The sequence below is a fragment of the Scyliorhinus torazame genome, chromosome 14 (genome assembly GCF_047496885.1).
Source record: "Scyliorhinus torazame isolate Kashiwa2021f chromosome 14, sScyTor2.1, whole genome shotgun sequence".
Classification (NCBI taxonomy): domain Eukaryota; kingdom Metazoa; phylum Chordata; class Chondrichthyes; order Carcharhiniformes; family Scyliorhinidae; genus Scyliorhinus; species Scyliorhinus torazame.
Window position 1 is genome coordinate 3,455,295 of NC_092720.1, and position 23,516 is coordinate 3,478,810.

At 54.9% G+C, this 23,516-nt stretch overlaps 1 protein-coding gene across 5 annotated transcripts in view; it reads left to right on the forward strand.

Moving 5' to 3' along the window:
• The window catches only part of lpp (LIM domain containing preferred translocation partner in lipoma), a 672,742-nt gene that overhangs the window by 211,266 nt on the left and 437,960 nt on the right, over nt 1-23,516 (forward strand). For 3 of the 5 annotated variants that reach the window (XM_072473629.1, XM_072473633.1, XM_072473630.1), the window contains exon 3: nt 13,228-13,451. The exons of the other annotated variants lie outside the window; for them this stretch is intronic. In XM_072473629.1, the coding sequence (XP_072329730.1) occupies nt 13,241-13,451 (211 nt within the window). In that variant the 5' untranslated portion in view covers nt 13,228-13,240. The remainder of the gene's footprint in view (nt 1-13,227; nt 13,452-23,516) is intronic. 5 annotated transcript variants of the gene reach the window in all.

Here is a 23,516-nt window from a genome sequence, read left to right on the forward strand (position 1 = left end):
TGATTTATTTGTAATTCTTCTTTGAGTCCAATGTATTTGCTGCTCACAGTGTGCTTTCCTCCACACTGGGTGGACTGAACGTGGACTGGGCCACCAATTGTGGGACACCCTCACTCAGTTCACAAGAACCCGGGCTTCCAGTGGCCTGTCATTTTAATTCTCCAATTGGATCTGAGGCCGACATCTCTGTCCTCGGTCTGCTGCACTGTTCCAGTGAAGCTCAACGTAAGCTTGAGTACCCGGACCTCAACTTTGGATTCGGCATTTCACAGCCTTCTGGACTCAGCAGTGAGTTCAATAATTTCTGTTTCAAGGCGGCACAGTGGCTCAGTGATTAGCACTGCTGCCTCACGGCGCCGAGGTCCCAGGTTCGACCCCGGCCCTGGGTCACTGTCCGTGTGGAGTTTGCACATTCTCCCCGTGTCTGTGTGGGTTTCGCCCCCACATCCCAAAGATGTGCAGGGTAGGTGGATTGGCCGCGCGAAATTACCCATTATTTGGAAAAAATGAATTGGGTACTCTAAATTTAAAAAAAAATTCTGTTTCCCCATTTTTGTTCCTTTTATTTACATATTTGCCTTTCATTTTTGCTTTCAGCAACAGCTCACTAGCTCCTGAATATCTTTTCTTTCCCATCACCATTCAGCCCTGTTAGACTAACTTATCTGCCGTTCAATCTCTCCTCAGGGAGACCCCATCACTGACCCTCCTTTGTCCTTGCCCCACTCGCTCCCTGCTCAAATCTGGTTACATCTCAAATTTTTTCCAGTTCTAATGAACGGTCCTTGGCCTGACAAAATATTAACTCTGTCTCCCTCTCTACACAGAAATCTGTTGCGTATTTCCAGCATTTTTTGTTTTCATTGGTGAATTTTCTATTCTAGTTTGCGGACGGCATGGTAAACTATCTGGTGACAGGACATGGGGTTAAAAAGGGGCCATTGATAGACTGAGTGGGTAAAACTGTGCCAGATGGAGTTCAGTGAGGAGGAGGTGTGAGGTTTTCCAAGGAAGCCAATTCAAATTGTACTCTTTGTGTTTCGAAGCTAGAGGCTGTGGTGGGGTCCGGGGGTTTAGATGTTCAGGGAGACAGATCACTGGCCAGCACAGGGAAAGGCTAATGGAGGTTAGCCTTTACTGTTTTGTTATGTTTCCTTTGTAACATAAGCGGCTTCCTTGTGTTGCATTTGTCAAGGAAGGTCGAGACGTGTAAATAACTTCAACTCATTTATTTACACTATGTACACTTTTATAACTTGAGTTTGACACTACTGCTAATCCTATTACAGCTACCTAAACTGACTAACCATCTGCTGTCTTCCACGTGGTGGGTGTAATATTGAATCAACCCTGTGCCTCTCCTCACTGACTGTCTCCACTGGCCAGAGGGGCTGATCATGTGTGTGGTGTCCTTTATGTATGGGTTGGTGTAATGCCCCCCTGTGGTCGTGTCACCTCCTTGTGTATCGTGAATGTCCATTGGTCGCCTCCGATCTAACTTATCTATTGGTTGAGTGTGTGTGTGATGTTTCTGGTGCTCCCTCTGGTGTCTGTCTAGCTTACATGTATTTACAGTGATGCACATCACCACATTTACCTCAAGGGGATGGGAGTGCAAAAGCACGGAAGCGATACTTTAGTTTTCCAGAGTCTCGGTCAGACCCTGCCTGGAGTAACGGCATTCAGTCTGGACACTGCACAACAGGTTAGCCTTGGACCAGGTCGGTATAGATTCACCACAATGGTGCCAGGGCCCAATCATGAGGACAGGTTGGACAGACCAGGCTTGTACCTCGCTGTGTTTATTGAAGGATGGTTTTATTGAGGTGTTGTTGACGGGGTGGATAAAAGGAATCTATTTCCTTTGTTGGGGGAGTGCGAACAAGGGGCAATTATAATTCGAGCCAGGAGTGATATCAGGAATCCCTTCCTCATACCAAGGCTAATGAGAATCTGGAACCACTTTCTCCCAAAGGGCTGGGGATCAATTGAAATTTCCAAGTCCGTGAAAATAGATTTCTCTTGGCTAAGGCTGGAATCGAGATCAAAGTTGGATAAATGATCAGATTTGGTTTAATGAGAGAGCAGGCTGGAGGGCCTGAATGGCCTCATACTGTTCCTGTGGCAGTTTGGTGTGGAGAGTGGGAACATTTCACTTTCACATCTGTTAAGGGCAGAAGTGAAGTTGGGCCGAGATTGCTGAGGATTTTCTGATAACTGGGTTTCTGTGCAGTCAGTTTTCCATTTCCCAATGTTAACTGTTGTTCGTATTAATCAGCGACAAGTATTGTTTTAAAGTATGATAAGACTGAGAAAATGTCAAAAGAATAAAGCTGAAAATACAACATGCAGTTTCCAAACATTGAGATCTGTTGTGTGTTTTTTACATTTATCGTTCTTGGGACATGGGCGTCGCCGGCTCGACCAGCATTTATTGCCCGGCCCTAATTGCCCTTGTGAGGGCAGTGAAGAGTCAACCACATTGCTGTGGGTCTGGAGTCACATGTAGGCCAGACCGGGTAAGGACGGCAGATTTCCTTCCCTAAATGACATTAGTGAACCAGGTGGGTTTTACAATCGACAATTGTTTCATGGTCATCATTAGACTTTTAATTCCAGATTTTTAATGGATTCAAATTTCACCATCTGCCCTGGTGGGATTTGAACTCGGGGGTCCCCAGAGCATTACTCTGGCCCTCTGGATTACTGATCCAGTGACAATTGGGGCAGCACGGTAGCCTTGTGGATAGCACAATTGCTTCACAGCTCCAGGGTCCCAGGTTCGATTCCCGGCTGGGTCACTGTCTGTGCGGAGTCTGCACATCCTCCCCGTGTGTGCGTGGGTTTCCTCCGGGTGCTCCGGTTTCCTCCCACAGTCCAAAGATGTGCAGGTTAGGTGGATTTGCCATGATAAATTGCCCTTAGTGTCCAAAATTGCCCTTAGTGTTGGGTGGGGTTGCTGGGTTATGGGGATAGGGTGGAGTTGTAGACCTTGGGTAGGGTGCTCTTTCCAAGAGCCGGTGCAGACTCGATGGGCCAAATGGCCTCCTTCTGCACTGTAAATTCTATGAAATCTATGAAATACCACGACGCCAACTCTCGAGGAAGGCTAGCTATCGATCAGTGTCTCGGTCACACTGCCGCCAGGTGTATTTAAGATTTCAATCCGAATCTGGCAGGATTTAAATCTGTCTCCAATGGGTTTGTAGCTGTAATGTATAGACGGGATCGTAAGCAGCCCTGAGCTCAGATTGACATGTGCACACAGAACATAGAAAAAGACAGCACAGAACAGGCCCTTCGGCCCACGATGTTGTGCCGAACCTTTGTCCTAGATTAATCATAGATTATCATTGAATTTACAGTGCAGAAGGAGGCTATTCGGCCCATTGAGTCTGCACCGGCTCTTGGAAAGAGCACCCTACCCAAGGTCAACACCTCCACCCAACACTAAGGGCAATTTTGGACACTAAGGGCAATTTATCATGGCCAATCCACCTAACCTGCACATCTTTGGACTGTGGGAGGAAACCGGAGCACCCGGAGGAAACCCACGCACACACGGGGAGGATGTGCAGACTCCGCACAGACAGTGACCCAAGCCGGAATCGAACCTGGGACCCTGGAGCTGTGAAGCAATTGTGCTATCCACAATGCTACCGAGCTGCCCTTAAAAACAAATCAATCTACACTATATCATTTTATCGTAATCCATGTACCTATCCAATATCCGCTTGAAGGTCCCTAATGTTTCCGACTCAACTACTTCCACAGGCAGTGCATTCCATGCCCCCACTACTCTCTGGGTAAAGAACCTACCTCTGACATCCCCCCTATATCTTCCACCATTCACCTTAAATTTATGTCCCCTTGTAATGGTTTGTTCCACCCGGGGAAAAAGTGTCTGACTGTCTACTCTATCTATTCCCCTGATCATCTTATAAACCTCTATCATGTTGGAGCCAGTCACGAGCGAGCTGTGGTCAGCCGGTTTGTGCTGTCTTGTTGATGTTGTGTGGTTTGGATGAGCTGAGATGTTACAGAATGCTGACTCAGATTTTACCCAGCAGATGGCTAAAGCAGAGTTGCTAAAGTGACAACCATTGTGACAATGAGTAAGTCGCCAGAACGCTGGGGAGGGTTACAGTACCTGCCTGATTTGTTTCCGTGCAGTGAATAACTTTGTACAGGCTCTGTGATTGCAGCTGGGATTAGCAAGAGGGTTTGACTGGATTGCAAACAATTAGCACAAATCTGAAATGAAGGACATCAATGAAGTTATTTTTATTTATTTTTTACATCAACAAAGTGGTTGGTTATTTCCAACAATCCAGCAGCTATTACGGTTGTTTGTTTCTTATATTTTCTACATTTATGGAATAAAGTTTCCTTATCCCACTGGGATTGGAACTTACACCACTGGGCTTTTTGAGAAGTTCAGTAGCTCCCTCAGTATCCAGTATCTGACTCCTGATCAGTTCCTGCGCTTAAATAGAAGCAGGAGGAGGCCATTCGGCCCTTCGAGCCTGCTCCGCCATTCATTATGATCATGGCTGATCATCAAGTTCAATACCCTGATCCTGCCTTCCCCCATATCCCTTGATCCCTTTAGCCCCAAGAGCTAAATCCAATTCCTTCTTGAAAATGTATTGGGTAGGATTCTGATGTGGTGTGCCCCCGCCGACAGCGGATTCTCCGTCCCGGAGTCGGCCAATGGGGTTTCCCATTGTGGCCACCCCCACGCCGTTGGCAAATCCGCGGGCGTGAGTGCGTTGCCGGCGAAGCGGAGGATCCTGCCAACGGAGAATCCCTCTGATAATGTTTTGGCCTCATCTACTCCCTGTGGTAGCGAATTCCACAGGTTCAACACTCTCTGGGTGAAGAAATCTCTCCTCATCACAGTCTTAAATGGTCTACCCCTGGTTCTGGACACTCTCACCTTTGGGAACATCCTTCCTGCATCTACCCTGTCTAGTCCTGTTAGAATTTTATAAATCTCTATGAGATCCCCCCTCATTCTTCTGAACTCCAGCAAGAACAATCCCAACCTAGTCAACCGCTCCTAATATGACAGTCCTGCCATCCCTGGAATCAGTCTGGTAAACCTTTGCTGCACTCCCTCGAGAGCAAGAACATCCTTCCTCAGAGAAGGAGACCAAAACTGCCCACAATACTCCCGGTGTGGCCTCACCAAGGCCCTGTACAATTGCAGCAACACATCCCTGCTCCTGTACTCGAATCCTCTCGCAATGTAAGCCTTCTTTACCGCCTGCTGTACCTACATACTTACCACAGGTCAGCGACTGGTGTACGAGGTCTCATTGCACATTCCCCTCTCCCAATTTATGGCCATTCAGATAATAGTCTGCCTTGTCTTTGCTACCAAAGTGGATAACCTCGCATTTATCCACATTACATTGCATCTGCCATTCGTTTGTGCAGTCACTCAACTTGTCCAAATTACACTGAAGGATCATAGAACTTTTACAGTGCAGAAGGAGGCCATTCGGCCCATCGAGTCTGCACCGGCTCTTGGAAAGAGCACCCTACCCAAGCCCACACCTCCACCCTATCCCCATAACCCAGTAACCCCACCCAACACTAAGGGCAATTTTGGACACTAAGGGCAATTTATCATGGCCAATCCACCTAACCCGCACATCTTTGGACTGTGGGAGGAAACCGGAGCACCCGGAGGAAACACACGCACACACGGGGAGAACGAGCAAACTCCACACAGACAGTGACCCAAGCCAGGAATCGAACCTGGGACCCTGAAGCAGTGAAGAAATTGTGCTAACCACTGTGCTACCATGCTGCCCCAAATCTCTGCATCCTCCTCACAGCTCACCCTCCCACCCACCTTTGCGTAATCTGCAAATTTGGAGATATTATGCTTAGTTCCCTCATCTAAATCATGAATATATATTGTGAAAAGCTGGGTTCCCAGCCCCAATCCCTGCGGTACCCCACTAGTCACGCTGCCATTTGGAAAAAGACTGTTTATTCCTACGCTTTGCTTCCTGTCCGACAACCAGTTCTTTATCCATCTCAATAAACCAACCCTAATCCCATTTTACATCTCTTATGTGAGAGTTTGTCGAAAGCCTTCTGAAAGTCCAAATAAACTTCATCCACTAGCTCCCCCTCTGTTAATTACATCCTTGAAGAATGATAGCTGTAATACCTCTGTTACACCACCTCCCTCTCCCCTTCACCACCCCACACCCTCTCCGTTCTCCCCTTTCCCCCTTCCTTCTCCCTCTGTTCTCTCCCACTCTCCCAGCTCATCCTCTTATCTCCCCTTTGCCTTCTCCTCTATCCCTTCCTCCTCTCTCTCCCTCCCTTACCACTCTCCTTCCCTCTCCTTGCTCCCTCCCCCTCCCTTTCCCCCTCTCCGTACCACTCCAATCTCCCCTCTCCCATCCTCTCCCATCTCCGCCCTTTTCCATTTCCCCTCTCCCATCTCCTCCCTCTCCCATCTCATCCCCTTCCACCCCAACCTCTCTCCTCCCCTCCTCCCTGCCTCTCCTTCCCCTCATGCCTCCCTCACCTCAATCCCTCTCCATTTTTGCCCCAGTCACTGCCTCAGGATGTGTGCCTGTCAATCTCTCACTATATGTGTTTCTCTCTCATTCTGCCTGTGTGACTTATACAGGAACATAGAAATATAGAATGGTTACAGCACAGAGTAGGCCATTCGCTCAGAGCAGCTCGCTGGAAGAGCAGCCCTCTGACTTCTATTCCCCATTTTCTCCCCGTAGCTTCAGATAATTGTCGAATTGACCTTTTGAAAGCCTTGATTGAGCCTGTCTCCAGCACACACTGGTGCATTCCAGATCCTGAGCTCTCTCAGTGGGAGCAGTTTCGATCTCCCTCTACTCTGTCCAGATCTCTCATGATTTTGAACATCTCGATCAAATCTCCTCACAGCCATCTCGCCAAAGAGAAGGACAAGTCCCAACCTCTCCAATCTATCCTCATAACTGAAGTTCTTCGTCCCTGGAACCATCGCGAGTCTGTTCTGCACCCTCTCCGATTTCTCCACAGCCTTCCTGAGGACCACCGCCCGGAACTGAACAGAATATTCCAGCTCAGGCTGAATCAGTGTTCTATTCACGGTGAACAGAACGAGCTCGCTCTGATACTCTCTGCCCCGATTTAAAAAGCCGAAGATCCCGTCAGAATTATTAACCAACTCTGCCACCTTCAGTGACCCCCTGCTCCCTCTGTTCCTCCGCACCTTTTAGAATTGTACCTTTTTTTAAGATAGCCTCTCATTGCTCTTTCCACCAAGAGGGACCACTTAGCACTTTCTACATTAAATTCAATCTGTCACTTCCCCAACCATCCCACCAATCTGTTCACAATAGATATAGAAACATATCAATGGGAGAGGAGACCGAGTACCAGGCTGCCATGAAGGATTGAGGGGGTAAACCAGGAACATTACCTTGTCTTTACAGACAATGTCAGGGAGGTGCAGTGACTGTTGAAATGGAGGTAATTCGGCAGTGCAATACGTACACCATCAATGTGATAGTGACCTGATCATGTGTTTTTTGTGATGTGATGGAGGGATGGACATTGCCAAGGACACAAAGGAGGTTCCCCAGCTTTCTTCACAATAATGTCACGGGATCTTTCACACCCCCCCAAACAGGCAGAACGGGCCCCAGTTTAATATTTATCAGAAAAGCAGCATCTGTGACAGTGCGGCACTCCCTCAGTACTGACCCTCCAACACTGCGGCACTCCCTCAGTACTGACACTCAAACAGTGCAGCTCTCCCTCAGTACTGACCCTCTGACAGTGCAGCACTCCCTCAGTACTGACCCTCTGACAGTGCGGCACTCCCTCAGTACTGACCCTCTAACACTGCGGCGCTCCCTCAGTACTGACCCTCTAACACTGCGGCGCTCCCTCAGTACTGACCCTTTAACACTGCGGCACTCCCTCAGCACTGACCCTCTGACAGTGCAGCACTCCCTCGGTACTGACCCTCTGACAGTGCGGCACTCCCTCAGTACTGACCCTCTAACACTGCGGCGCTCCCTCAGTACTGACCCTCTGACAGTGCAGCACTCCCTCAGTACTGACCCTCTGACAGTGCAGCACTCCCTCAGTATTGACCCTCTGACAGTGCGGCACTCCCTCAGTACTGACCCTCTAACACTGCGGCACTCCGTCAGTACTGTGGGGAAGTGTCAGCCTTGATTTTTGAGCTCACAGCCTGCTGTGGGACTGGAATCCAGACACTTGTGACCCAGAAACAAAAGAATGTTATCACACTGAGCCTCAGCTGGTATTCTGAGAAACAGTGTGACGCGGCGCGAGGGTGCGACAAGAGGGTGTGGCGCGAGAGTGCGCCGAGAGGGTGCGCCGAGAGGGTGCAGCGCAAGGGTTTATGCTGACGGGATTGTGATGAAGGGTTTACGGTGCTGGGTTTACGGTGATGGGTTTACGATGCTGGGTTTACGGTGCTGTGTTTACGGTGCTGGGTTTACGGTGCTGTGTTTACGGTGCTGGGTTTACGGTGCTGGGTTTACGGTGCTGTGTTTACGGTGCTGGGTTTACGGTTCTGGGGTCACGGTGCTGGGGTCACGGTGCTGGCTTTACGATGCTGGGTTTACGGTGCTGTGTTTACGGTGCTGGGTTTACGGTGCTGTGTTTACGGTGCTGGGTTTATGGTGCTGGGGTCACGGTGCTGGGTTTACGGTTCTGGGGTCACGGTGCTGGGTTTACGGTGCTGGCTTTACGATGCTGGGTTTACGATGCTGGGTTTACGGTGCTGGGTTTACGGTGCTGTGTTTACGGTGCTGGGTTTACGGTGCTGGGTTTAAGGTGCTGGGGTCACGGTGCTGGGTTTACGGTGCTGGGTTTACGATGCTGGGTTTACGGTGCTGGGTTTACGGTGCGGGGTTTACGGTGCTGGGTTTAAGGTGCTGGGTTTAAGGTGCTGGGTTTACGGTGCTGGGTTTACGGTGCTGGGTTTACGGTTCTGGGGTCACGGTGCTGGGTTTACGGTGCTGGCTTTACGATGCTGGCTTTACGATGCTGGGTTTACGGTGCAGGGTTTACGGTGCTGGGTTTACGGTGCTGGGTTTACGATGCTGGGTTTACGGTTCTGGGGTCACGGTGCTGGGTTTACGGTGCTGGCTTTACGATGCTGGGTTTACGGTGCTGGGTTTACGATGCTGGGTTTACGGTGCTGGGTTTACGGTGCTGGGTTTACGGTGCTGGGTTTACGGTGCTGGGTTTACGGTGCTGGGTTTACGGTGCAGGGTTTACGATGCTGGGTTTACGGTGCTGGGTTTACGGTGCTGGGTTTACGGTGCTGGGTTCACGGTGCTGGGTTTACGGTGCTGGGTTTACGGTGCTGGGTTTACGATGCTGGGTTTACGGTGCTGGGTTTACGGTGCTGGGTTTACGGTGCTGGGTTTACGGTGCTGGATTTACGGTGCTGGGTTTACGATGCTGGATTTACGGTGCTGGGTTTACGATGCTGGATTTACGGTGCTGGGTTTACGATGCTGGGTTTCCGATGCTGGGTTTGCGGTGCTGGGTTTACGGTGCTGGGTTTACGGTGCTGGGTTTACGATGCTGGATTTACGGTGCTGGGTTTACGATGCTGGGTTTCCGATGCTGGGTTTACGGTGCTGGGTTTACGGTGCTGGGGTCACGGTGCTGGGTTTACGATGCTGGGTTTACGATGCTGGGTTTACGATGCTGGGTTTACGATGCTGGGTTTACGATGCTGGGTTTACGGTGCAGGGTTTACGGTGCTGGGTTACGGTGATGGGTTTACGATGCTGGGTTTACGGTGCTGGGTTTACGATGCTGGGTTTACGGTGCTGGGTTTATCGTGCGGGGTTTACGGTGCTGGGTTTACGGTGCTGGGTTTATCGTGCGGGGTTTACGGTGCTGGGTTTACGGTGCTGGGTTCACGGTGCTGGGTTTACGATGCTGGGTTTACGATGCTGGGTTTACGGTGCTGGGTTTACGGTGCTGGGTTTACGGTGCTGGGTTTACGATGCTGGGTTTACGATGCTGGGTTTACGGTGCTGGGTTTACGGTGCTGGGTTTACGATGCTGGGTTTACGGTGCTGGGTTTAGGTGCTGGGTTTACGGTGCTGGGTTTACGATGCTGGGTTTACGGTGCTGGGTTTACGGTGCTGGGTTTACGGTGCTGGGTTTACGATGCTGGGTTTACGATGCTGGGTTTACGATGCTGGGTTTACGGTGCAGGGTTTACGGTGCTGGGTTTACGATGCTGGGTTTACGGTGCTGGGTTTATCGTGCGGGGTTTACGGTGCTGGGTTTACGGTGCTGGGTTTGCGGTGCTGGGTTCACGGTGCTGGGTTTACGGTGCTGGTGTTACGGTGCTGGGTTTACGATGCTGGGTTCACGGTGCTGGGTTTATGGTGCTGGGTTTACGATGCTGGGTTTACGGTGCTGGGTTTACGATGCTGGGTTTACGGTGCTGGGTTTACGATGCTGGGGTCACGGTGCTGGGTTTACGATGCTGGGTTCACGGTGCTGGGTTCACGGTGCTGGGTTCACGGTGCTGGGTTTACGGTGCTGGGTTTACGATGCTGGGTTTACGGTGCTGGGTTTATGGTGCTGGGTTTACGATGCTGGGTTTACGGTGCTGGGTTTACGGTGCTGGGTTCACGGTGCTGGGTTTACGGTGCTGGGTTTACGGTGCTGGGTTTACGATGCTGGGTTTACGATGCTGGGTTTACGGTGCTGGGTTTACGGTGCTGGGTTTACGGTGCTGGGTTTACGGTGCTGGGTTTACGGTGCAGGGTTTACGATGCTGGGTTTACGGTGCAGGGTTTACGGTGCTGGGTTTACGGTGTTGGGTTTACGGTGCTGGGTTTACGGTGCTGGGTTTACGGTGCTGGGTTTACGGTGCAGGATTTACGATGCTGGGTTTACGGTGCAGGGTTTACGGTGCTGGGTTTACGGTGCTGGGTTTACGGTGCTGGGTTTACGGTGCTGGGTTTACGGTGCAGGGTTTACGATGCTGGGTTTACGGTGCTGAGTTTACGGTGCAGGGTTTACGATGCTGGGTTTACGGTGCAGGGTTTACGGTGCTGGGTTTACGGTGTTGGGTTTACGGTGCTGGGTTTACGGTGCTGGGTTTACGGTGCTGGGTTTACGGTGCTGGGTTTACGGTGCTGGGTTTACGGTGCTGGGTTTACGGTGCAGGGTTTACGGTGCGGGGTTTACGATGCTGGGTTCACGCTGCTGGGTTTACGGTGCTGGGGTTACGGTGCTGGGTTTACGGTGCTGGGTTTACGGTGCAGGGTTTACGATGCTGGGTTTACGGTGCAGGGTTTACGGTGCTGGGTTTACGGTGCTGGGTTTACGGTGCAGGGTTTACGGTGCTGGGTTTACGGTGCTGGGTTTACGGTGCTGGGTTTACGATGCTGGGTTTACGGTGCTGGGTTTACGGTGCTGGGTTTACGGTGCAGGGTTTACGATGCTGGGTTTACGGTGCAGGGTTTACGGTGCTGGGTTTACGGTGCTGGGTTTACGGTGCTGGGTTTACGGTGCAGGGTTTACGATGCTGGGTTTACGATGCTGGGTTTACGGTGCTGGGTTTACGGTGCTGGGTTTACGATGCTGGGTTTGCGGTGCTGTGTTTACGGTGCTGGGTTTACGGTGCTGGGTTTACGGTGCTGTGTTTACGGTGCTGGGTTTACGGTGCTGGGTTTACGGTGCTGGGTTTACGATGCTGGGTTTACGGTGCTGGGTTTACGGTGCTGGGTTTACGGTGCTGGGTTTACGGTGCTGTGTTTACAGTGCTGGGTTTACAGTGCTGGGTTTACGATGCTGGGTTTAAGGTGCTGGGGTCACGGTGCTGGGTTTACGGTGCTGGGTTTACGATGCTGGGTTTACGGTGCTGGGTTTACGGTGCTGGGTTTACGGTGCTGGGTTTACGGTGCTGGATTTACGGTGCTGGGGTCACGGTGCTGGGGTCACGGTGCTGGGTTTACGGTGCTGGGTTCACGATGCTGGGTTTACGCTGCTGGGTTTACGGTGCTGGGTTTACGGTGCTGGGTTTACGGTGTTGGGTTTACGATGCTGGGTTTACGGTGCTGGGTTTACGGTGTTGGGTTTACGATGCTGGGTTCACGGTGCTGGGTTTACGGTGCTGGGTTTACGGTGCTGGGTTTACGGTGCTGGGTTTACGGTGCTGGGTTTACGATGCTGGGTTCACGGTGCTGGGTTTACGGTGCGGGGTTCACGGTGCTGGGTTTACGATGCTGGGTTTACGGTGCTGGGTTTACGATGCTGGGTTCACGGTGCTGGGTTTACGGTGCGGGGTTCACGGTGCTGGGTTTACGGTGCTGGGTTTACGGTGCTGTGTTTACGATGCTGGGTTTACGGTGCTGGGTTCACGGTGCTGGGTTTACGGTGCTGTGTTTACGATGCTGTGTTTACGATGCTGGGTTTACGGTGCTGGGTTCACGGTGCTGGGTTCACGGTGCTGGGTTCACGGTGCTGGGTTTACGGTGCTGGGTTTACGGTGCTGGGTTTACGATGCTGGGTTTACGGTGCTGGGTTCACGGTGCTGGGTTTACGGTGCGGGGTTCACGGTGCTGGGTTTACGGTGCTGGGTTTACGGTGCTGGGTTCACGGTGCTGGGTTTACGGTGCTGGGTTTACGGTGCTGGGTTTACGGTGCTGGGTTTACGGTGCTGGGTTTACGGTGCTGGGTTTACGGTGCTGGGTTTACGGTGCGGGGTTTACGGTGCTGGGTTTACGGTGCTGGGTTTACGGTGCTGGGTTTACGATGCTGGGTTTACGGTGCTGGGTTTACGGTGCTGGGTTTACGATGCTGGGTTTACGGTGCTGGGGTCACGGTGCTGGGGTCACGGTGCTGGGTTTACGGTGCTGGGTTTACGGTGCTGGGTTTACGATGCTGGGTTTACGATGCTGGGTTTACGGTGCTGTGTTTACGATGCTGGGTTTACGGTGCTGGGTTTACGGTGCTGGGTTTACGATGCTGGGTTTACGATGCTGGGTTTACGGTGCTGGGTTTACGATGCTGGGTTTACGGTGCTGCGTTTACGATGCTGGAATGGTCGGAATGGCCTATCTCTTCCATACCTATCAGTGATGTTGTTTGCATAGTTGGTGTTTGGTGAGTTTTTGATTGAGGTTCAGTGACCGCCTCACAGTAAACACGCTCTCATTTACCTCTTCTTCATTTTAGGTTCATATAAGACATGTCCAACCCAAATTGGCTCCCCCCACGGCAGACTGATGACTCTGGACATGTACCAGCCAGAGTCGAGACCATGGCATCAATCGCCACCCCCAGCATTTCCGTGTCCACTCAACAAACACCAAAGAAATTTGCACCCGTGGTGGCTCCGAAACCCAAGTTTAACCCCTACAAACAGAATGGGCAGGCCCTTGGACAGGTGGGGCCCGAAGGTAAGTTAATCAGGGATCAAACACCGCTACAAAAACTCAACTACGTGTACAACTTGATGTTGGCGGTGCAGGATAGACGTAAAGTTTTTATTCATTCTTGGGATATGAGTATCAGTGGCTGTGCCAGCATTTAATTGCCATCCCGAATTGCCCCGTGAGAAGGTGGTGGTGAGTGGCCTTCTTGAACCACTGCAGTCCCTGTGGTGTAGGTACACCCGCTGTGCTGTTATGGAGGGAGTTCCAGAATTTTGACCCAGCGACAGTGAAGGAACGGCCGATATGGTGAGTGACTTGGAGGGGAACCTCCAGGTGGTCGGGTACCCAGGAATCTGCTAGCCTTCTCCACCTAGATTGTAGAGATGGTGGGTTTGGAAGGTGCTGTCGAAGGAGCTTTGGTGCAGTGCATTGGCCCAAAGTGCCGATCCACCTGCTCCCTGTTTTTGGAGGCCAGAACTAATCAGCACCCAGCTGGTTTAGCACAGGGCTAAATCGCTGGCTTTTAAAGCAGACCAAGGCAGGCCAGCAGCGCGGGTTCAATTCCCGTACCAGCCTCCCCGAACAGGCGCCGGAATGTGGCGACTAGGGGCTTTTCACAGTAACTTAATTGAAGCCTACTTGTGACAATAAGCGATTTTCATTTTTCAGCTAGGATCTGCTCAGCGAGGCAGGGAGATCCCTGGAGCCAATTCCAGAGCCAGTTCCTCTGATCTCCCTCCCCTCCCCTCCCCTCCCCTTTCCCTCTCCTACCCTTTGCCATCTTTACCTCACCTTCCTTTCCTGCTTTTTTCCTTCATTCTCTGGCCAGAATTAATTGCTGTTACCTCATTGTCCTCAACTGAGTGGTTTGTTCATTGCTGTGGATCTGGAATCACATATCACAGTGGTTAGCACTGTTGCTTCACAGCGCCTGGGTCCCAGGTTCGATTCCCGGCTTGGGTCACTGTCTGTGTGGAGTCTGCACGTTCTCCCTGTGTCTGCGTGGGTTTCCTCCGGGTGCTCCGGTTTCCTCCTACAAGTCCCGGAAGACGTGCTGTTGGGTGAATTGGACATTCTGAATTCTCCCTCTGTGTACCCGAACAGGCGCCGGAATGTGGCGACTAGGGGATTTTCACAGTAACTTCATTGCAGGGTTAATGTAAGCCTACTTGTGACAATAATAAAGATTATTATTATTATTATGTAGGCGGATCTTGGGAAGGACAGCCGGGATTTAATGAACCAGATGGGTTTGCAAGACAAAAGATTCACTGAGTGTCTTTAAGACAGAGATGGATAGGTTCTTGATTAACAAGGGGGTCGGGGGTTATGGGGAGAAGGCAGGAGAATGGGGATGGGAAAATATCAGCCATGATTGAATGGCGGAGCAGACTCGATGGGCCGAGTGGCCTAATTCTGCTCCTATGTCTCATGGTTTCTGATCTTATAGATTTGTGGTGGCCATTACTGAGACGTACTTTTAAATCCCAAATTTATTTCACTAATTCACAAAATGACAGAATTGTTCCATCCGAGGAAAGGGTTATTCTGCCTGTCCTATCACCACTGGCTGTTGGAATCAGCTACGTATCTGATGTCTTTTCCCCATCGGGTTAATAATCCAATTCTCTCTTGAATGTCTTGATTGAACCTGCCTCCACCATCATCTCAGGCAGTGTATTGCAGCTCTTACCACTCGCTGAGTACAGAAGTGTTTTCTTATGTCGCTATTGCTACTTTTGCAAATAAGCTTAAATCTCTGTCCCCTCATTCTCCATCCTTCAACCAGTTTCTCTCTATCGCCTCTGTCCAGATCCTTCATGACTTTGAACACCTCTATCAAATCTCCTGTCAACCTTCCCTTCTCCAAACAGAACATTCATAACTTTTCCAATCCATCCTCAACCCTGGAACCATTCTCGTCAATCTTTTCTGTGTGCAATCTAATTCCTTCACCTCCTTCCTAAAGTGTTGTGCTCAGAACTGGACACAGCACTCCAGCTGATACCCGACCAGTGTCTTATAGAAGTTCAGCATAACCTCCTCGCTCTTGTATTCTGTGCCCCTATTAATAAAGCCCAGGATACTCTCTGCTTTATTGACTGCTCTCTCCACCTGTCCTGCCACTTCAATAACTTATGCACATATCCACCCAGGTCTCTCTAATACTGTCCCCCTTTAGAATTGTACCTTTTATTTTATATTGTCTCCCCATGTTCTTCCTACCAAAATGAATCAACACTTCTCCACATTGAACTTCATCTGGCACCTGTCCGCCCATCCAACCAACTTATCTGTGTCCCTCTGAAGATCCACACTGTCCTCCCCACAGTTCACAATGCTTCCCAGTGTTCGATCATCTGTAAATTCTGAAATTGTGCCCTGTGCACCAAGGTCTAGGACACTAATATATTTCAGGAAAAGCAAGGGTTCCAAATGAATTGAAATTCTTTGTGGTGGGATTTTGAACTTCATAGAATCATAGAATTTACAGTGCAGGAGGCCATTCGGCCCATCGCGCCTGCACCGGCTCTTGGAAAGAGCACCCTACCCAAGCCCACACCTCCACCCTATCCCCATAATCCAGTAACCCCACCCAACACTAAGGGCAATTTTGGACACTAAGGGCAATTTATCACGGCCAGTCCACCTAACCTGCACATCTTTGGACTGTGGGAGGAAACCGGAGCACCCGGAGGAAACCCACGCAGACACGGGGAGAACGTGCAGACTCCACACAGACAGTGACCCAAGCCGGGAAGCGAACCTGGGACCCTGGAGCTGCGAAGCAACAGTGCTAACCACTCTGCTACCGTGCTGCCAGAAAGCAGATCTCCGGATTGTTAGCCCAGTAACTTTGCAGCTTGCTGCTGTTCTGCACGGCCTCTTTTACACATTGGACCAGTGAAGATCCTGAAATGATCACTATTTTTATTCCAATGTCATTATTTTGATTGTTGGAGGTAAATGTTGGTGGCTATCACTGAGTAAAGTGCTATCTAATTATAGACGGTTGCTCAGCAAAGTTGGATTGTATTTCTAGTCTTGTGTGATACGAGAGCTGAGTACTGACTGACAGCAGGCTACATCAGTGCACCGGACATTGATATGTAAACACTGCAGCTAATGGTTCAAATATGTTCATGGAGAATTCTCAAATTTTGCAAATAACCAGGTTCATTTAAAAAAAAGCTGTTGACATGCCAGCAATGAGGTCCTCACCTCAATGAGGTCCTCACCGAAGGTTCTGACGATTCCAGTGAATAAAACTTGCATTTCTAGAGCACCTTTCATGTCCGAGGTTGAAAATGAAAATGAAGAAATGTGGCAGCTATTTTTCACACAGCAAGATCCGATGAACAGCAATCTGAAAATGACCAGATAGTCTGTTTTTTAAATGTTGGTTGAGAGACAAATTTTGTCCCTGACACCGGGGAGAACTGCTGTTGTTGAAAATCGTGGCCGCCAGGACTTTCACATCCAGCTGAGAGAGCCGTGGGGGCAGCAATTTAACATCGCATCCAAAAGACCTCGAACAAACCGCACAGTGGTTAGCACTGCTGCGTCACAGCGCCAGGGATCTGGGCCAGCACAGGGTTAGATCTGCTGCCTCACAGCGCCAGGGACACAGAGTGGTACGGTGGCAGAGTGGTTAACACTGCTGCCTCCCAGCTCCAGGGTCCCAGGTTCGATTCCCGTCTTGGGTCACTGTCTGTGCGGAGTCTGCACGTTCTCTCCGTGTCTGCGTGGGTTTCCTCCGGGTGTAGGGTGCTCTTTACAAGGGCCGATTCAGACTCGATGGGCAGAATGGCCTCCTTCTGCACTGTAAATTCTATGAAACTGAATGTGGGCGATTCTCCGATATGGAGGCCAAGTGTTTGCGCCGAGGTGAAGGCCGTCGCGTTTCACGACGGCGCAAACAGGGCCCGAGCGCGACCTATTCTGGCCCCACAGGGGGCCAGCACGGCACTGGAGCAGTTCACGCCGCTCCAGTGTCCTTACGCGGTGCCAAATGGGCGCCGCGCCAACCCGCGCATGCGCGGGGAACGTCTTACGCACGCCGGTCCCTCACCAACATGGAGCCGGTGTTCTGGGGCCGCGCGCGGAAGGACGTAGGCCCGGGGGGGGGAGGCCGGCCCACCGATCGCTGGGCCCCAACCGTGGGCCAGACCCCATCGGAGGCCATCCCGGTGAAGGAGCCCCATCCCTCCCCCACAGGCCGCCCCCCCAGCGTTCCCGCAGAGTTCCCGCCAGCAGCCACCAGGGGTGGACGGCACCGGCGGGAACCTGTCGTATCGTAGCGGCCGCTCGGCTCTTCCGGGCCGGAGAATCGCCGCTCGCCGGGTCTCCGAGCGGCCCGGTGCGAATCGCCGCTCGCCGGGTCTCCGAGCGGCCCCGTGCGAATCGCCGCTCGCCGGGTCTCCGAGCGGCCCCGTGCGAATCGCCGCTCGCCGGGTCTCCGAGCGGCCCCGTGCGAATCGCCGCTCGCCGGGTCTCCGAGCGGCCCGGTGCGAATCGCGCGCCGCTGGTTCTGGGGGGGTGGGAGAAGCGCTTGCGGGGTTCGGGGCGGCTCCCCGGCGATTCACCCGCCGTGGGGGGGGGGGGGGGAAATAGCGCCCAATATGTTTTCTCGAGCTGGAAGTTCTTTTTTGAAACTGATACAAGGGGCAAGATTCTCCCCGACCCGGCGGGGTGGGGGGTCCCGGTGGGATGGAGGGCGTGAACCATTCCAGCATCGGGCCACCCCAAAAGTGCGGATACGCACCTTTAGGGGCCAAGCCCTCACCTTTAGGGGCGAGGCCCGCGCCGGAGTGGTTGCCGTCCCGCTGGCGGGAAAGGCCTTCGGCCGGTGGAAGTCCGCGCATTCGCGGGAGCGTCACCTGCTGCTGGCATCATCCCCGCGCATGCGCACGGGGGGTCACCTCCGCGTCGGTCATCGCGGAGGCTGTGACCGACGCGGAGGGGAAAGAGTGCCCCTGCGGCACAGGCCCGCCCGTGGATCGGTGGGCCCCGATCGCGGGCCAGGCCACTGTGGGGGCACCGCCCGGGGCCAGATCGCCCCACACGCCCCCCAGGACCCCGGAGCCCGCCCGTGCCGGCAGGTCCCGCTGGTAATGGAGGTGGTTTGATTCTCGCCGGCGGGACTGGCATTACAGCAGCGGGACTTCGGCCCATCGCGGGCTGGAGAATCGTCTGGGGGGGGGGGGGGGGGGTGTAGGGGGGGGTGTGGGGGGGGGGGTTTGTGGGGGGCCCGCCGACCGGCCGACCGGCGTAGCGAGATTCCCGTGGGTGGGATTCGCCGAAAACCGGTGCAATGGCCGGGACCCGACGCCAAAAACGGGGCGGATCACTCCAGCGTCGGGCCCCCCAAAATGGCGCAAAGTCTCCGGGCCCTATTGGGCTAGCAGCGGCATGACGCCATTCGCGACGGGGATGCACTGTGTCACTGATGCCGCGCGGCATCACAGCACAAAAGACGCCCCCCCCGGAAGACCCGACAAGATGGCCGCCCGCCATGCAGCCCCGAGGTTCCAGGACCACGACATCGAGGCGCTCCTGGACAGTGTGGAGGAGAGGAGGGAGTCCCTGTACCCCGGGCACGGCCGCAGGGTCGCCCCACGCCTCAGCCGGTGACTGTGGAGGGAGGTGGCAGAGGCCGTCAGCGCTGTGGCTCAAGAAGGTGAACGACCTCGTCAGGGATGCCAGGGTGAGTCCCCCCCCCCCCTCCCTGCCCGATGTGCGGCACACCCCCAGGTGAAACCAACCCTAACCCTAACCCAACTCTAACCCTAATGTGCTGCGCACCTCTGCAATGCAGGCGCAACCGATGGCGTGTATTCATAGACCTGTCTAACAATGTTGCCCTTTACCCCTGGCATCCACCCACCCACCCACCCGCCCCCCACAGGAGAAGCGCGCACACAACAATAGGGAGCATGTGAGGACTGGAGGGGGCCCAGCTGATGAGAGGCCACTGACCGAACATGAGGAATGGGCCCTGGAACTGGCTGGCGGACCTGAGGACCTGGAGGTTGCCGATGCAGAGGTCGGGGGCCCACCAGCAAGTGAGCCACCCACGGCCCGTCCCCATTCCCCCATATCCCCCCTCTCACATATCGCCCCTCTCCCATATCCCCCCACCCCATATCCCCCTCCCCATATCTCCCCTCCCCATATCCACCTTCCGCATATCCCCCCATATCCCCCCTCCCCATATCCCGCTCCCCATATCCCCCTCCCCATATCCCCCTCCCCAAATCCCCCCTCCCCAAATCCCCCCTCTCCCAAATCCCCCCTCCCCCATATCCCCCCTCCCCCATATCCCCCTCCTCCATATACCCCCTCCCCAATATCCCCCTCCCCATATCCCCCCTCCTCCATACCCCCCCTCCTCCATATCCCCCTCCCCATATCACCCCTCCTCCATATCCCCCCTCCTCCATATCCCCCCTCCTCCATATCCCCCTCCCCATATCCCCCCTCTCCCATATCCCCCCTCCCCATAATCTCCCCTCCCCCATATCTCCCCCTCCCCCATATCCCCTCTCCCCCAAATCCCCCATCACCGCCCGCGTGTCTAACCATGCATTCTGTCGCAGGACCAAACGTCGAGGCACCCGTCCCCGCGGATGCCGACCGCCCGCAGGACACCGCAGGGCGGCCACGAGAGAGGGACAGGCCCGGAGCAACAGGGAGACGACGCCCCTGTCTCGTGCGGGTGCAGCGACGCAGGCGTGTGACACCCAGCGACGAGGGGGGCAGCCACAGGCCCCCGTCGCAGCCGAGCCAGGACACCCCTACCCAGGACACCCCTACCCAGGAGACCCCTACCCAGGACACCCCCGCCCAGGAGACCCCTACCCAGGACACCCCCGCCCAGGACAGCCCTACCCAGGACACCCTTACCCAGGACACCCTTACCCAGGACAGCCCTACCCAGGACAGCCCTACCCAGGACAGCCCTACCCAGGACAGCCCTACCCAGGACAGCCCTACCCAGGACAGCCCTACCCAGGACACCCCTACCCAGGACACCCCCACCCAGGACACCCCTACCCAGGACACCCCCGCCCAGGACAGCCCCACCCAGGACACCCCTACCCAGGACACCCCCACCCAGGACAGCCCTACCCAGGACACCCTTACCCAGGACAGCCCTACCCAGGACAGCCCTACCCAGGACAGCCCCACCCAGGACAGCCCCACCCAGGACACCCCTACCCAGGACACCCCTACCCAGGACACCCCCGCCCAGGACAGCCCCACCCAGGACACCCCTACCCAGGACACCCCCACCCAGGACAGCCCTACCCAGGACACCCTTACCCAGGACAGCCCTACCCAGGAGACCCCTACCCAGGAGACCCCTACCCAGGACACCCCCACCCAGGACAGCCCTACCCAGGACACCCTTACCCAGGACAGCCCTACCCAGGACACCCCTACCCAGGACAGCCCTACACAGGACACCCCTGCCCAGGACACCCCTGCCCAGGACACCCCCGCCCTGGACACCCCTACCCAGGACACCCCCGCCCTGGACACCCCTACCCAGGACACCCCTACCCAGGACACCCCCGCCCAGGACACCCCCGCCCAGGACACCCCTACCCAGGACACCCCTACCCAGGACACCCCTACCCAGGACACCACCGCCCAGGACAGCCCTACCCAGGAGACCCCTACCCAGGAGACCCCTACCCAGGACACCCCTACCCAGGACACCCCTACCCAGGAGACCCCTACCCAGGAGACCCCTACCCAGGAGACCCCCGCCCAGGACAGCCCTACCCAGGACACCCCCACCCAGGACAGTGACACACAGGGGACGGGTGGATAGGAACCGCCACCCCAGAGTACCATGGACTCTGGGTTGGACGATGCTCATGATACAACGCCAATGCTGTCTCCAACACCCTCCACCATCGCAGAGACACTCACCTGGTTGGGCACTTTAGTGATGAGGCGTCTGGTACACTCACTGGTGCGCACAACACAGCCGTCCCGGTACAGCAGGTGGAGGTAGGAGCAGCAGAGGGGCCGGGAGGTCGGAGGGCATCCTGGTGCAAGCGAACATCTGCCGCCCAGACGGGTCCCGGGTTCCTGGAGTTACCGCACCCACCCATAGCCCTGATGCAGCCACTGAACCTGGGATGAAGGAAGAGGCTTGCAGCAGCTGCAGACACAGGTGGGGGAGTGCACCCGCGTCCAGGAGCTGGGAGTGGTGCCGGTCATGCGTGCCACCCAGGCCGACACCGCACGGTGGCGTCCGCGGTGGAGGCAATGGGTGCGATGGTGTCAGACATGGGGAGCAGTTTGCGAGGCCTGGGGCTTTCCGTGCAGGCGGCGTCTGTGGCCCAGGACATGGCTGCCCTCTCACAGGAGGCCATGAACCAGTGCCAGCGCCAGATGGCAGAGGCGCACAACACCATGGCCCAGTCTCTGCAGGCCATCGCTGAGGGCATCGGCGCCATTGCCCACGTGCTAGCCGGCGTCGCACAGCCACAGACAGGGATGGCCAACTTCCTGAGCTCCATGGCTGCAATCGATACCAGCACTGGCCTCCAGGACTGGCAGCGCCACGTGTCGGGGGGCCGTCGGATGGCCGGTCCGTTCGCACCCCCAACCCATGTAGAGGCCTGGGGGCCATTGGGCACCCCGAGGGAGGAGGAGGTGCTGGGGCCCGTCCCTGGTCCCCCTGTAGGGAAGGTCCAGGAACACTGCAGCACCTCGGACCCCCCCCCCCCCCCCCTCTCCGTCCCCGGTGCATCTGGTGGGCAACGGGCAGGACAGGCTGGCAGCTCACCACCCCAGTCGCCCGAGCCGCAGCCTGGCCCATCTAGGCCAGGCCGCCCCAGGAAATGGCCACCAAAGGGATCCAGTGTCAGAGGGCAGGAATCGCAGGAGTCCACCTCCAGTTCTGCTGTACCGTCTGGGGAACCACGTAGACATAGTCAAAGGGCACGTAAGGCCAAACAATTAGACTGAGTAAGTTGGCACGGGTGCAGGGCACAGACGGGTTTTAGGGGCTAGGGCACGTGTATGGACTGTTTGTTATTAAAATCACTTTCACACCTACGGAAGCTGCCTTTGTGCTCTGTCCGAAGCTTGCGGGGGTGTCATGTACGTTGAGTGCCAGTGTGTGTGAAGGGTGGTCTTACGTCGGCCCCAGGTGAGTGTGCCCCCCCCTCCCCCTGGGCCGCCCTCGCCATCCCCCCGGGCAGAGGACGGGACTGTGCGCTGCAGTGTCACAGCCGCATGCAGGGATGGTCCGGGTGGATGGTGTTTTTGTGGCCATGGGTCAGACATCGTCCAACGATGTGGAGCCAGGAGCTCACCGCAGGGCGGGTTGTCATCATCCTCCATGGCCTGCAATAGACACGCGTCCACCCGCAACTGTGTGAGCCCGGCCGTTGTGCCGCAGGTGGATCGGCAATGGGGGGGGTGGTGTGCATGCGGGTGGGGTGGGTGTGGTTGGGGGAGGTGGGTGAGGGTGTTGGTGCTGGGTGGGTGGGGAGGGGTGAGGGTGTTGGTGGTGGGTGAGGGGGGTGAGGGTGGTCGGGTGTTGCCATGGTGTGCGGTCTGTGGCCATACTACCCGATTCCCACGCCCATCTAGTCAGTGAACCAGGCGGCTATCAGTCTGTCCCGTGCCCGCTGGCCCAGCCGGTAACGGTGGACAGCCACCCGCCCATGTCTAGCCCGTCTGCCCTGACCATTGCCCCCATCCCCCTCATCTGAGGAGGACTGCGCCTCTTCCTGCTGTTCCTCCACTCCCCCATCCTCTGCCTGCGGAACATCGCCCCTCTGCTGGACTATGTTGTGCAGGACGCAGCACACCACAATGATGCGGCCGACCCTATCTGGCGGGTACTGGAGGGCCCCCCCAGAGAGGTCCAGGCACCTGAAATGCATCTTCAGCACGCCAAAGCACCTCTCTATCACTCCCCTTGTCGCTACATGGGCATCATTGTAGCGGTTCTCCGCCTCATTGCGTGGCCTCCGTATAGGCGTCATCAGCCACAACCGCAACGGGTAACCACTGTCGCCCAGCAACCAGCCCCTCAGCCGAGGGTGGCGTCCCTCGTAC